The following is a 14,632-nucleotide window of genomic DNA, read 5'->3' as shown; positions in this document are numbered from 1 at the left end:
GCATAGTTTACATACCCTACATTACTCATATGTATATACTGTACTCGATACCATCTACTGCATCGTGCCTATATGCTGTTCTGTACCATCACTCAGTCATATATCTTCATGTATATATTCTTTACACTTGTGTGTATAAGGTAGTAGTTGTGGAATTGTAAGGTTAGATTACTCGTTGGTTATTACTGCATTGTTGGAACTAAAAGCACAAGCATTTTGCTACACTCGCATTAACATCTGCTAACCATGTGTATGTAATAAATAAAATGTGATTTGATAACAAACAAAACATGTGTCACTGTCCCAATACTTTTGTAGCTCACTGTAGTTAATAAATATGCAGGTCAGTGAGGAAGGACAGAGCTTCAGCATACGTCCCAAATGGCTCCTTATTCCGCATGGACCCTGGTCAAAAAGTAGTTGACTAAATAAGGAATAGAGTGCCATTTGAGATGCTGCCCCAGTAAAAGGAAAATCGTCACAGACTGTGATGAATGGGTCTGACCCATCAGCGACTGCTGTGGACCACATGCTCAGTCGCTGTCAACAAAGTGTAAGTTCGACTAATGCCGTGTCATTTCTGACACAGGTTTTTTCACTTCCCCTCCAAAGCCAGACGCAAACCCTGCAATAAAGGGACTGAAGTTTATATTCTAACTGATTCAAGTTTTGCCTGAGGGATCACACATAAGGTAACGCCTACTTGTATTTACACCTTACCTTGCATTCCTACACAAACTAGAGGAGTCACTAACTCTGAGAGGTTGAAGTAATTGTTTCCCTTGCCCTGCAAGGGCTAGGAGAGGGACAGAAGCAAAACTGTTACAAATGTATACCATAGCTAATGAATATCTTCTCAACTAAACTTGACAGTTAAGCAGGTGGCAGCTGTACCTTGGACATAAACAAATGTGAAAGAAACAGATATTGAAATAATTCTGACAATTTGGAGGGGAGTATCCCCTCACACATCCCTTGCATGACCAAGGAATCATTGACAGCGCGTTCCTCAGGGGGGCTCGCATTTTATCTTCGTAGATGCTGGGGAGGACGGAGGAGTGACAAGGGGGTAAGGCCGGGGCACGGGGGTGGGTATCATAAGAATGTTTCCAATATTAGCCTTGGTCTGGCTTTAAAATTAGAGCTTCATCACATTAAATCAATAATGCCACTTAGAAGTGAAGTGATGGCGTGTGTGTTGGCAGCGAGGACCCTCCGTGGATTAGCGCACTCTGTGCTTGGTAATCACTAACACATTTGGATGGCAACAGTACTAGAAAGGCCTGTGGAGAACTCAAGTTTATAAAGCCTATATGAATAACGTTGTTCAGCTTTTATCTTTGTACAATGACCATTTTCCATTTGACTGGCATAATTGATGCTTGATGCTAGAACTGCCAAGAATTTGATGCTAGAACTGCCAATAATTTGATGCTAGAACTGCCAAGAATTTGATGCTAGAACTGCCAAAGTTTTGATACTAGAACTGCCAAGGTTTGATGCTAGAACTGCCAAGGTTTGACGCTAGAACTGCCAAGGTTAGGCCACTCTTGGAGGTTGCAACCTTGATTTATATAGAATTGAGTCATCGGTGATGAGGCTCTTTTGAGAAATGCTTTCTATGCAAACAGTGTGGTGTGCAGAATCCAGCATTCAGCAATAAATACTTTTCCCTTTCATTCATTTGCAAATATCTTTGCAAACATATCCATTTCCAGGCTGCATCACATCTGGCCGTGATTGGGAGTCCCATATGGCGGCGCACAATTGGACCAGCACCATCCGGGTTTGGCCGGGGTAGACCGTCATTGTAATAAGAATTTGACTTATCTAGTTAAATAAAAGGTTAAATAAATAAAAAATATTTAAACAATTCCAAAACTTACTTGCAACTTTATTCATAGCATTTGCATTCATCAATTTGCAGTTTTGCACTAAAATAATAAGTACTTCAGTTGCATAACACCTGATTACAGAGAACATAATCAATTACACTCAAAAGCCATACACTGATGAGAACCATCATGGTGAAGTGATTTATGGTACAAAACTAGGTAATATCCTCAAAATACACATTGCCTCACTCTCACTTACTCTATAATATTAAAAGACGATGGTTGCTGCGAGAGCTTCGTGTGCACTGTAACTTGTCCAACCACAACACGAGATACCCACTAGAATGTTCTCTGAACTAGCCACTACAAATCTTCCCCTGCGATGCTCAGACAGAGACCAATATAGATCCAAGAGAGAGATATCGCATGGCCGATAAACTTGAGGGACAGGCTGACCCCTGGATGCACTGTGGCTCAGTCGAGGTGACACTCTCTGAACCAGGCCCTCCACCAGTGTCTAATTTAGATCAACCACATGATAAAGCCAGCATTGTATTGTAGCACCAGCTATAGGCAACAGTCTCACTTCTAGCTAGTATCCCTCATCTAATGGAGCAAATGACGGTTTCATACCATGTCATTTTAATAAAGCAGTGTCTGGTATCATATGCATATATTGTTTTAACTGTGATATGTAAATACCTCACTATGAACGTTTATTTCACTTTGCAAGCACTCACTCCGAATTCAGGTCTTCACCTTTAACTAGTCTTGTTTGGGCTTCACCAGTGGGCAACTTGTAGGACCTACAAGTTGGGGCGGCAGGGTAGGTGGTTAGAGCGTTGGACTAGTAACCGGAAGGTTGTGAGTTCAAACCCCCGAACTGACAAGGTACGAATCTGTCGTACCTAACTGAACAGGCAGTTAACCCACTGTTCCCAGGCAGTCATTGAAAATAAGAATGTGTTCTTAGCTGACTTGCCTGGTTAAATAAAGGTAAAATTAAAATCTGACAGACTGCCCTACTCAGCCTGATGTGCAAGATTGACATCTGCTGGCTATTTAGTGTCCCTACAATGGATCCATCCATGCCATATCAAGTTAAGTTTTAGATAAATGTGACCTACATGCTGAGATTATATGTTGTAGCTACAAAACGATTTAATTTTAGAGTTCACAAATCAATAATATTCTGAAGATTTCTGAGTGTAGTATACACAACTATATAAACTATTGCATACATTGTGGTAATCGTTCCAGCCAATGGAAGTAACATTTGATCCCTGATATCTTGCAAGCATGGCAACGACCAGTGATGTTGCTAGATGTAGCAACTTTTCAGACTACCCTGGCAACTTTTTTCATACAGCACCTAGCAAAAAATGCAGCTACTTTTAAACATGTATTTGGAACTTTTTGCAACTTTTGAAAAGTGACCCAAACGCTAAAATGCATGTATTTTCCCTCTAAATGACACAAACACTATTTTCTGTCACACTCAGACACAACATACGTGCCTGGCTGTAAAAATGCATTGTGAATGACGTCAGCAACAGGCCAGCAGCAATTCCAGTACATTGCAAATCATTGTTGGCTGGCTGCAGCAGTAGTAGTAGTACGGGTTTGACGATCCAAACCCAATGAATATAGTAAGGTCACGAATGTTTGATCTTGAACAGAACTTACAACATCAATCAACATGTCTCAATCAAAACTGTACAGCCAGAAGTAAAGAAAAGAGTGGGAGTCTGTACCTGAACAAATGTCAAATCACATCTTTTGCCGAGATGGCCAGTAAATTTAAGTAACGTTATTGTGTATTCTACGTAAGACGCAGTTTTACGTTATCACGCAGTGACATCATAACGTCATTTAGCAACTTTTAGCAACAAATCAACCTGCCTCTAGCAACTTACCCTGAAAATTTGTTTGCAGCACTTGCAACGAGTTTCATGGACTCACCCTGCAAATACCACCATGGCGCTGTGCAAGAGAGAGATCCAATGCTGTATAACAATGACAATACAGTTATCAATTTCAACAGTGTCAATATACACCCCAATGCTAGCCTAACAAAGACTAAGGTACTGAATAACTCGAACATTATCTGAATATTATTGCAAGATGGAGAGTAGGGTGCTCGAAATGCTTTGTCGGTCATTGTCATTCTAGGGCTAGTCATCCTCTGAACCGGTATCTGGGCAGAGGAGACGATGAATATGTAGCCTAGGCAGCGGATAGTTAGTGCATGGGCGCTAGATCTGCACTACCGACTGCCTAGGCTAATAGCCTAGATGCTACCATATATTTTGCCATTAGACAGCAAGCTTTATGTCAAAATACGTTCGTTATCAAGTTTCACTGAGCAACTATCATAATTTACTGCCGTCCAGCCCGGTATGTGCTTCCAAAAAAGTTTTACATAAATATTTCCAAGCAACCGAAAACATATATTGTCTGGAAAGAATGTATTGTTTTTTTGACCCAAGTGCGCATGCGCCTGGACCTATATAACAAGGCGGTGTCAGAGGAAGGCCCAGGACAAGTCTCACAGTTTGCCGATGACCTCTGCTACTGGTCCAGCTCCAAATGTCCTCAACTTGCTGCAAAAAAACCTCCAGAAGTCTATTGAAATGATCGAGTCGTGGTCCAACATGTGGCGAGTAAAATTGAACCCACAAAAGACCCAATGTGTCCTCTTCACAAAAAGCACAGGGAAAAAAACAGGAAACCCTTGGATCTCAAACTCTCACCTAAAAACGCTGTGCAGAATAAAATATGGAGCCTCACCTCAGACAGTGTTGAAAGTCTACATCAGCTACATCCGCCCCCTCTTTGAATACGCCCTGCCAGCCTGGATAACAGCTTCACCGCAGCAGATGAATCGGCTACAGATAGTCCAAAACATGGCAGCAAAAATGGTTTACAGACTACCAAGATACATCAGCAACCACTATGTTAACAGCATATCTGGACTGACATCAATCAACAACAGACAGTCAGTCATTGGCCAGAAGTTCATCAACAGAGCCACCCACAACCCATCATTGAAGGAAGCCGTGGGACAGGCCAAATGGACCACAGATACACCCATGTCCATAATGCTGAAGCTGACCTAGAAGAGAGGAGGGAGAAAGGAGAGAAAAAAATAAGAAAAAAAAACTAAATACAAAATATATATTTTTTTAAGTAAAAAAAATATAAAAACTATTTACTTTTTTATTTTTTTATATTTAAAATAAGGGTATGAAAATGTGTAGATATTTGTGAAAATGTGTAGGTGTATGTGATTGCACTCCTTAGCACCCCGACCCCTCGCCCCATGCACAGCTGTAAGCTACAACTCTAATGAAGTCCTTTTATTCCTCCTTTTTTTATTATTTAAAAAAATATATTATTATTATTATTTTTTAAACAAAACACCACGAACTCATGTCGGGAAAAGCAAAAAGGCGAAACTGACCGTTCTGATAAAAACCCTAGGGCATCCAGCCTCGGGGGATGCCCTGCTGACCACACCCTTCTTCCTTGTTCCTGGCCTGCCCTGCCTCTTCCACCAAACCAATTGTTGCTTATGGACAGAAAAGAGCAGAGGCTCTGAGCTGTCCGATCAGGTCCATTGTCTACTTGTAAGGCCCAACAAATTGTCAGACTCCAGTCACCGAAGTATGAGACTGTTCTCTCTACTACCGCATGGCAAGCGGTACCGGAGTGCCAAATCTAGGTCCAAAAGGCTCCTTATCAGCTTCTACCACCAAGCCATAAAACTGCAGAACAATTAATCAAATGGCCAGCCAGACTATTTACATTGACACCTGCCCCCCTTTGATTTTACACTGGTGCTACTCGCTGTTTATTATCTATGCACAGGGTTGGGGAGGTTACTTTCTAAATGTAATCCCTTATGTTACTAGTTATCTGTCCAAAATTGTAATCTGTAATGTAACTTTTGGATTACCCAAACTCAGTAATGTAATCTGATTACATTTAGTTACTTTCCCCTTAAGCGACATTAGAAGAAGACAAAAATGTATGTTACCAATTGAACGACATCATGTTCAAGTTTACATAGCTGTCCATATATAGATGCTAAATTTATCCTAACCCATCGCTTCCTACTACATATAATAACACGATTAAATTATATATTTACATAAAAAACCAAAGTCTATCAGAATTACAGTTATTCCAATAAATGTTATACCCCTTGATCTTCAAGAATAGGACTTGGAAATATGGAAGTATAGATTATCCAAATAGTTTTACCTGAGCATAATCCCAAAACTAAGGATTTATTAGCCAGCCCTACTCTTTTGTCATGGAGGACTGATTGGGCTCATTGATTCTAGTTGAAAAATAAATGCTCCGCTCATGGAATGTCATGCTTTGAGCACTACTGAAAAGTGCTATTTACATGTGGAAAATGAATGCCATATGCTGCATTTGCTATAGGCCTATTGTTTACCTTTTTGTTGGAGACACTGTGATATATTTCAGATGTTAAAAGGGCAAATCCATAGATGAAACAATAACAAAACGGTCGCCCTCACCTCTGTTTTGGTAAAAAAAACTGAGGGATGGGCCTGGAGAAATGTAACCACACTCAGATTAATAGGCAGAGCTATGGATGCAAGAACTGACCATCCATGATATCAAAATTCTAGTTTTAACCATGTTATGAGGCTATACAGTGTTTGTTTACATTTACAATGTTTACAAACATTGGAGGAAAACAAGCTTATATTTTGGGTTTGCATGTATTGTGACAGTTGAACTAAGCTCATGAGGCATTTATAAATTATATTCTTCAAGAATCAATGGATATATATATATATTTTTTGTTTTAATTTATAGGTTCAAAAATGGATGTAGCAACTACAAATTGCCCCTTCAAGTCTATCAAAAGTGTGCGAGTTTGAGCATGTGTCCATTTAAAAAAAAGCCTCACTTATATTCCATAGTCAGCATGTATGGGCCCGGCAGCCACAAGGAGTCGCTAGAGCGCGATGGGACATGGACATCCCAGCCGGCCAAACAGTCCCCTAACCTGGACGACGCTGGGCCAATTGTGCGCCACCTCATGGGTCTCCCGGTTGCGGCCGGCTGCGGCACAGCCTGGGATCGAACCCGGATATGGAGTGACACCTTAGACCGCTGCACCACTTAGGAGGCCCGTCAGTAATGTGTTTATGTAATAGGATAACTACTCCTACATCATTGATATTTAGAAGTTTAACTGACAGCCTATACTTCCATAGCTGGGGCTACTGCCTGGAAAGCTGTAAAAATATAAATGATTGAATTTGACCTGGATGTTAATTATTTAATTTCCAATTGTGTCACTTGTCAGTCATGCTCATAAATCTCAGATAGTATGCATTATTTATGTTTTATGTTGTGTCCTCTTTTCTGTGCTTTCTAGAATCAGAGACATCTTTACTGCTGCACAACATGGTCCTGCTCTCCGTGAACTACTCCAGCCCCTGACCAGAGGAAGAAAGCATGCAGCTGCAACCAGACTCTTTGTTAAATGTATTAATTTGCTCTCAGACTAATTCTAATGGAACAGAAACCATTCATCTAATTTTCTCTGGACAGAGAGGCATAGAATTAAACAAACGGATCAATTGCTAACATGTGGAGAATCAATGAGTCAGTGCATGGATGGCTTTGACTGCTACTGTGCTGTATGTCTTAATCCATTCCACTGTGCATGATATGTCACACATATGGTTTCAGTCACACGTACGTACACACACACACACTCAAGCTCTCTCACAATAGACTATTTCCTCTGCTGCCGCACGGCAAGAGGTACCTGTGCATCAAGTCTGACACCAACAGGCTCTTGAACAGCTTCCATCCCTAAGCAATACGACGGATAAATAGCTAACAAAATAACTACACAGACTATCTGAGTTAACCTTGTATCTTTATTGACCTTTTATTTCAATCTTTCCATGGTCTCTATGCAAACTCTCAGGGCCCTACACACTCGCACACACAGTCACTCCAACACACACAAACACTCACTTCGTCATTTGCTCGCTCAGGCATAATATGCACATCGATTTATACTGACTCTACACACCTGGACACCCACTTGCATACAAGTTGCTGCTACTATGTTTATCTTATATCTTGTTGCCTAGTCTCCCCTTACCCCTATACATATCTACCTCCATCGCTCCAGTATCCTTGCACATGTAACTATGGTATTGGAACTGACTTTTAAAAATATTTCCTGTATATAGTATGCTTACTTACTTAGTTACTTTATTGTGTATTTCATATGTCTTATTCTTATTTCTCGTGTTTTTTTTAACTGATTATTGCATTGTTGGGTTTTGAATTTGCAATAAAGGCATTTCACTGTGCATGTGACAATAAAACTTGAAACGCACACACACTTTTCGAAAATGTCATGTTGTGTGTAGTTGGTGGTACTGTACTGTAGGTGTCACTTCTTTAGTTAACTACTTAACTTTGTAAGTATGGTGCATTGTAAAATGATCAAGGGTCTGTCAGGTCCAAATTGTTTACATAACCATACCACTGGAAACGAAATGAGGAACAGTGGGGTAACTGCCTTGGGGCAGTGGGATTTGATCTAGCAACACTTTCGTTTACTAGCCCACCGCTAGTAAACTAGGCTACCTGCCGCCCCAGGTGGTGGGCTTTGTTCTTTGTTTTACCTATATACAGGTTCTAATCATGGACGTCGTGTGTATACGACACTATGAGATGTATAACCTTTTGTCTGCATCTGTGCTGATTAATATATGTCCACTTTAAATCCTTGATTCACCAACTAAGAGATCAACAATGTGTCAAGTGCTGCTTCGAAGCTCAGCAGTTTTTCCGGAAATAACTCAACTTTACTGTTGTTCTTCTTGAAAGTTCAACAGATGATCCGGTTATAATGGCATTCGGTAAGAACAACTTTTCCTGTTCCTGTTTCGGGGATTATATTGTGTTTAACAGGTAGGCTAAAATCAACAGTAAGGCAAGTACTCTCCGCCTCTTCTCAATATATGTAAGATATGAAATCGTGTTCAAAGTGATATCCTGTCGTGTCATTGGGGAAGACCATACAAGGTCGTAAGTTATATTCATCTTCACCTTTGTCAGTTTAAGTGTGTTCACTATGGTGTTTCCATCTTTAAAATGCCTGGACCAAAATGAGCCCAGAGTTGACTATCTCAACTTCGTGTACAGTAGATTAAATCAGTGAAAACAACGTCTGAAGCTAGGACTAGATGTGCTTTGTTTTCAATAATTACAGTTGGCTATTTTAAATGTAATGACAGAACATCGCATACGTAGGTTTCCAAATACAACTCTAAAAGATCATCACAAAAGTCCTATCTATACACTTCAACATGTAATGTAAGTGGTCATTTGTAGGTTGGATATATCAAACATGTATGGAACTTTAAACATGACCTTATAGAAAGCCTGTACAAGACATGGACATGTAATGACATTGTCTGTGTTTTCCTGGTTTGTTATGAATGTGTTAATAGCGCGTTCTGTTTGAGTTCCTTGTAGAGAGTAAGAGTGCATGTACAGTTTACAATTCTTGTCATAAATCGAATAGAATATGCCTCTTGAAAAAGACAGATGTGATTGATTATGTCTGGGGGAAGAAATGTGTTTGAAATACCAAATATCAGTTGTAATTAGTACATTTAGAGCCAGGTATTATTAAAAGTGTTCACTGATGTCTATATGTATTTGACTTTGGACGTAAAGAGACCCACCAGATGTGTTTTGTAGGATAGGACTCCATTCTCTCCCCTCGACTTGGTTCCCTTTTTCCTTATTACTTCCTTCTTTAGACTCAATTTGAAGGAAGGGTACTATACATGGCACATTGCTGACAAAAGCATAACATGCTATAGCTTTAGAAAGCTTTAGCATTTTACAATCACAGGAGCAGAAGTCCCTCCTCTAAATCTATTTTTCGGACTGGAACATTATAATTTGTCATGTACATTGTAATGTACGGGTCTCTTTTCAGATGGCTTTGTAAAGATCCCTGTGCTCATGAGATGGAGGAGGCGTACACAGAGCTGTACAGGGAGTTCCTCCAACTGCGCTTGCTGTGTCTGAAGCAGGCTGCTTTACTCAATAAACTCACAGAGAAACTGAGGACACAGCAAGGTCACTCCCATTTCCTTGTAGTACCAAAAATGATATACTTCTCATGCCATGCCTATTTTGCAGGTTCTTATCTTTGTGTTACGATGAGTGTCAAAATCAGTGAATTCAGTGCATATATACAATATCAATGAATGTAGTAGGCTACATTTACATGTTTGTCATTTAGCAAACTGATCTTATCCTGAGCGACTACTTATACGTGCTTATTCCTTCCTTAGGAGGAGCCCCTGTTCCTGATGGAGACCCCAGCGTAATGGCATCAATCCCAATCCAGTGTACCCAGAAGAGCTCCGTTGCTCTCCCTGCATGGCCGGAAACCCCAATGGTCCCAACACACAACCCTGCTGCACACTATGGCATTATAAGGCCATCTGGGTCCATGGGGTCACTCACTAATCTACTGGCTGGGGATTTGGGCAGACTACGGCTGGACTTTGCTCATCCAGGGACAGAAAGGAAGGAGGTCCTCAAAGCCACCCCCCTAGGACCTCTGGACCTACCTGGGGGTAATGAAGAGATGGCACCCTCCAGTGTCTCTGGGGACTCGAAGCAAGCAGGTAGATTTTGGAGTGATGATATGACCCGACAAATGTTCAGGGTAGGTTTCTCCCCTTTCATTTTATTTTTTTGACGAGTCATGTCATTAAACGTAACATCTGTTTGTCCTCTCCCTCCCCCTATCCCTGTGCCTCCCCTAAAACCTCTCTCTCCTCCCCCCTGCTCAGATGCCCTCGGCATGTGGCTCCTTCCTGGACAGTGAGTTTCTAAGCCAGACCAGGGGGATGATGCTGATGTCAGAGGTGGCGCTGCAGTCTCATGTGTGTGACTTCTGTAATGCTGTATTCCCCGGCCACACCACCACCAGGGGAGACTTCATGTGCCACCTCCACACACACATCACCTAGAACATTATTTCCCAGCCAGGGGAAATAAATACTTGAGAAGACCGATGAGACCATAGGCTTACTGGTAAAACGCACATGAGGGTGTAATTCAGGGGTACTCCAGGCAGAGCAAAAAACTGTTTGTGTTACAATAACCGAAAATGGTTGGGAACCACTGACTTCCCTGCACCAACTCCATCACACACACATCACCTAGAACACTAGTTCCCTGCACCGACTCCACCCACATAATCTAGAACACTGGTTCCCCCATAACATCTCCACACACACGTAATCTAGAATCCCCATTGTTTCTGTATCACCTAGAGTAGCTGTTTCCCCATCACTTAGATTAGTGGCTTCCTCATACTGTTTCCTCTACATCACCTAGAGTAGTGGTTTCCCCATAATATTGTTTCTGAATCACTTAGAGTAGTGGTTTCCCCATAATGTTTCCTCTGCATCACCTAGAGTAGTGGTTTCCTCATAATATTGTTTCTGCATCACCAAGAGTAGTGGTTTCCCCATAATATTGTTTCTGCATCACCTAGAGTAGTGGTTTCCCCATAATATTGTTTCTGCATCACCAAGAGTAGTGCTTTCCCCATAATATTGTTTCTGCATCACCAAGAGTAGTGGTTTCCCCATAATATTGTTTCTGCATCACCTAGAGTAGTGGTTTCCTCATAATACTGTTTATGCTTCACTTAGAGTAGTGGTTTCCCCATAATGTTGCTTCTGTATCACCTTGAGTAGTGGTTTCCCCATACTGTTGCTTCTGTATCACCTTGAGTAGTGGTTTCCCCATAATGTTGCTTCTGTATCACCTTGAGTAGTGGTTTGCCCATAATGTTGCTTCTGCATCACCTTGAATAGTGGTTTCCCCATAATGTTGCTTCTGCATCACTTAGAGTAGTGGTTTCCCCATAATTTTGCTTCTGCATCACCAAGAGTAGTGGTTTCCCCATAATATTGTTTCTGCATCACCTAGAGTAGTGGTTTCCCCGTAATATTGTTTCTACATCACCTAGAGTAGTGGTTTCCCCGTAATATTGTTTCTACATCACCTAGAGTAGTGGTTTCCCCGTAATATTGTTTCTACATCACCTAGAGTAGTGGTTTCACCATAATATTGTTTCTGCATCACCTAGAGTAGTGGTTTCACCATAATATTATTTTTGCATCACCTTGAGGAGTGGTTTCCCCATAATGTTGCTTCTGTATCACCTTGAGTAGTGGTTTCCCCATACTGTTGCTTCTGTATCACCTTGAGTAGTGGTTTCCCCATAATGTTGCTTCTGTATCACCTTGAGTAGTGGTTTCCCCATAATGTTGCTTCTGCATCACATTGAATAGTGGTTTCCCCATAATGTTGCTTCTGCATCACTTAGAGTAGTGGTTTCCCCATAATTTTGCTTCTGCATCACCAAGAGTAGTGGTTTCCCCATAATATTGTTTCTGCATCACCTAGAGTAGTGGTTTCCCCATAATATTGTTTATGCATCACTTAGAGTAGTGGTTTCCCCATAATGTTTCCTCTGCATCACCTAGAGTAGTGGTTTCCCCGTAATATTGTTTCTACATCACCTAGAGTAGTGGTTTCCCCGTAATATTGTTTCTACATCACCTAGAGTAGTGGTTTCCCCGTAATATTGTTTCTACGTCACCTAGAGTAGTGGTTTCCCCGTAATATTGTTTCTACATCACCTAGAGTAGTGGTTTCCCCGTAATATTGTTTCTACATCACCTAGAGTAGTGGTTTCACCATAATATTGTTTCTGCATCACCTAGAGTAGTGGTTTCCCCATAATGTTGCTTCTGTATCACCTTGAGTAGTGGTTTCCCCATACTGTTGCTTCTGTATCACCTTGAGTAGTGGTTTCCCCATAATGTTGCTTCTGTATCACCTTGAGTAGTGGTTTCCCCATAATGTTGCTTCTGCATCACCTTGAATAGTGGTTTCCCCATAATGTTGCTTCTGCATCACTTAGAGTAGTGGTTTCCCCATAATTTTGCTTCTGCATCACCAAGAGTAGTGGTTTCCCCATAATATTGTTTCTGCATCACCTAGAGTAGTGGTTTCCCCATAATATTGTTTATGCATCACTTAGAGTAGTGGTTTCCCCATAATGTTTCCTCTGCATCACCTAGAGTAGTGGTTTCCCCGTAATATTGTTTCTACATCACCTAGAGTAGTGGTTTCCCCGTAATATTGTTTCTACATTACCAAGAGTAGTGGTTTCCCCATAATATTGTTTCTGCATCACCTAGAGTAGTGGTTTCCCCATAATATTGTTTATGCATCACTTAGAGTAGTGGTTTCCCCATAATGTTTCCTCTGCATCACCTAGAGTAGTGGTTTCCCCGTAATATTGTTTCTACATCACCTAGAGTAGTGGTTTCCCCGTAATATTGTTTCTACATCACCTAGAGTAGTGGTTTCCCCGTAATATTGTTTCTACATCACCTAGAGTAGTGGTTTCCCCGTAATATTGTTTCTACATCACCTAGAGTAGTGGTTTCACCATAATATTGTTTCTGCATCACCTAGAGTAGTGGTTTCACCATAATATTATTTCTGTATCACCTTGAGTAGTGGTTTCCCCATAACTTTGCTTCTGCATCACCAAGAGTAGTGGTTTCCCCATAATATTGTTTCTGCATCACCTAGAGTAGTGGTTTCCCCATAATATTGTTTATGCATCACTTAGAGTAGTGGTTTCCCCATAATGTTTCCTCTGCATCACCTAGAGTAGTGGTTTCCCCGTAATATTGTTTCTACATCACCTAGAGTAGTGGTTTCCCCGTAATATTGTTTCTACATCACCTAGAGTAGTGGTTTCCCCGTAATATTGTTTCTACATCACCTAGAGTAGTGGTTTCCCCGTAATATTGTTTCTACATCACCTAGAGTAGTGGTTTCACCATAATATTGTTTCTGCATCACCTAGAGTAGTGGTTTCCCCATAATGTTGCTTCTGTATCACCTTGAGTAGTGGTTTCCCCATACTGTTGCTTCTGTATCACCTTGAGTAGTGGTTTCCCCATAATGTTGCTTCTGTATCACCTTGAGTAGTGGTTTCCCCATAATGTTGCTTCTGCATCACCTTGAATAGTGGTTTCCCCATAATGTTGCTTCTGCATCACTTAGAGTAGTGGTTTCCCCATAATTTTGCTTCTGCATCACCAAGAGTAGTGGTTTCCCCATAATATTGTTTCTGCATCACCTAGAGTAGTGGTTTCCCCATAATATTGTTTATGCATCACTTAGAGTAGTGGTTTCCCCATAATGTTTCCTCTGCATCACCTAGAGTAGTGGTTTCCCCGTAATATTGTTTCTACATCACCTAGAGTAGTGGTTTCCCCGTAATATTGTTTCTACATCACCTAGAGTAGTGGTTTCCCGTAATATTGTTTCTACATCACCTAGAGTAGTGGTTTCCCCGTAATATTGTTTCTACATCACCTAGAGTAGTGGTTTCACCATAATATTGTTTCTGCATCACCTAGAGTAGTGGTTTCACCATAATATTATTTCTGCATCACCTTGAGGAGTGGTTTCCCCATAATGTTGCTTCTGTATCACCTTGAGTAGTGGTTTCCCCATACTGTTGCTTCTGTATCACCTTGAGTAGTGGTTTCCCCATAATGTTGCTTCTGTATCACCTTGAGTAGTGGTTTCCCCATAATGTTGCTTCTGCATCACCTTGAATAGTGGTTTCCCCATAATGTTGCTTCTGCATCACT

At 41.0% G+C, this 14,632-nt stretch overlaps 1 protein-coding gene and 1 long non-coding RNA gene across 6 annotated transcripts in view; one reads left to right on the top strand and one right to left on the bottom strand.

The window, feature by feature from the left end:
• The window catches only part of LOC124003532, a 36,315-nt gene extending 33,594 nt beyond the window's left edge, over nucleotides 1-2,721 (bottom strand). Inside the window, exon 1 of the long non-coding RNA XR_006833239.1 lies at nucleotides 2,576-2,721. This is a non-coding gene — a long non-coding RNA (uncharacterized LOC124003532). The remainder of the gene's footprint in view (nucleotides 1-2,575) is intronic.
• A 5,719-nt stretch (nucleotides 2,722-8,440) lies between these two features.
• On the top strand, nucleotides 8,441-14,284 carry LOC124003640. Of its 5 annotated transcripts, none has more exons than XM_046312118.1 (4): nucleotides 8,441-8,767; nucleotides 9,859-10,001; nucleotides 10,220-10,599; nucleotides 10,727-14,284. In XM_046312118.1, the coding sequence occupies exons 2-4, from the start codon at nucleotides 9,890-9,892 to the stop codon at nucleotides 10,904-10,906; spliced, it is 672 nt and encodes a 223-aa protein (XP_046168074.1). In that variant the 5' UTR covers nucleotides 8,441-8,767; nucleotides 9,859-9,889; the 3' UTR covers nucleotides 10,907-14,284. The 5 variants fall into 5 exon arrangements, with proteins under 5 accessions (XP_046168074.1, XP_046168076.1, XP_046168072.1 ...); XM_046312120.1 differs by having other exon boundaries at nucleotides 8,441-8,819; nucleotides 10,220-10,558; XM_046312116.1 differs by having other exon boundaries at nucleotides 8,441-8,819.
• The last annotated feature ends 348 nt before the right edge of the window (nucleotides 14,285-14,632 follow it).

The sequence above is a fragment of the Oncorhynchus gorbuscha genome, linkage group LG18, assembly GCF_021184085.1.
Source record: "Oncorhynchus gorbuscha isolate QuinsamMale2020 ecotype Even-year linkage group LG18, OgorEven_v1.0, whole genome shotgun sequence".
Lineage (NCBI taxonomy): Eukaryota > Metazoa > Chordata > Actinopteri > Salmoniformes > Salmonidae > Oncorhynchus > Oncorhynchus gorbuscha.
This window is presented reverse-complemented; position numbering and strand designations above follow the sequence as displayed.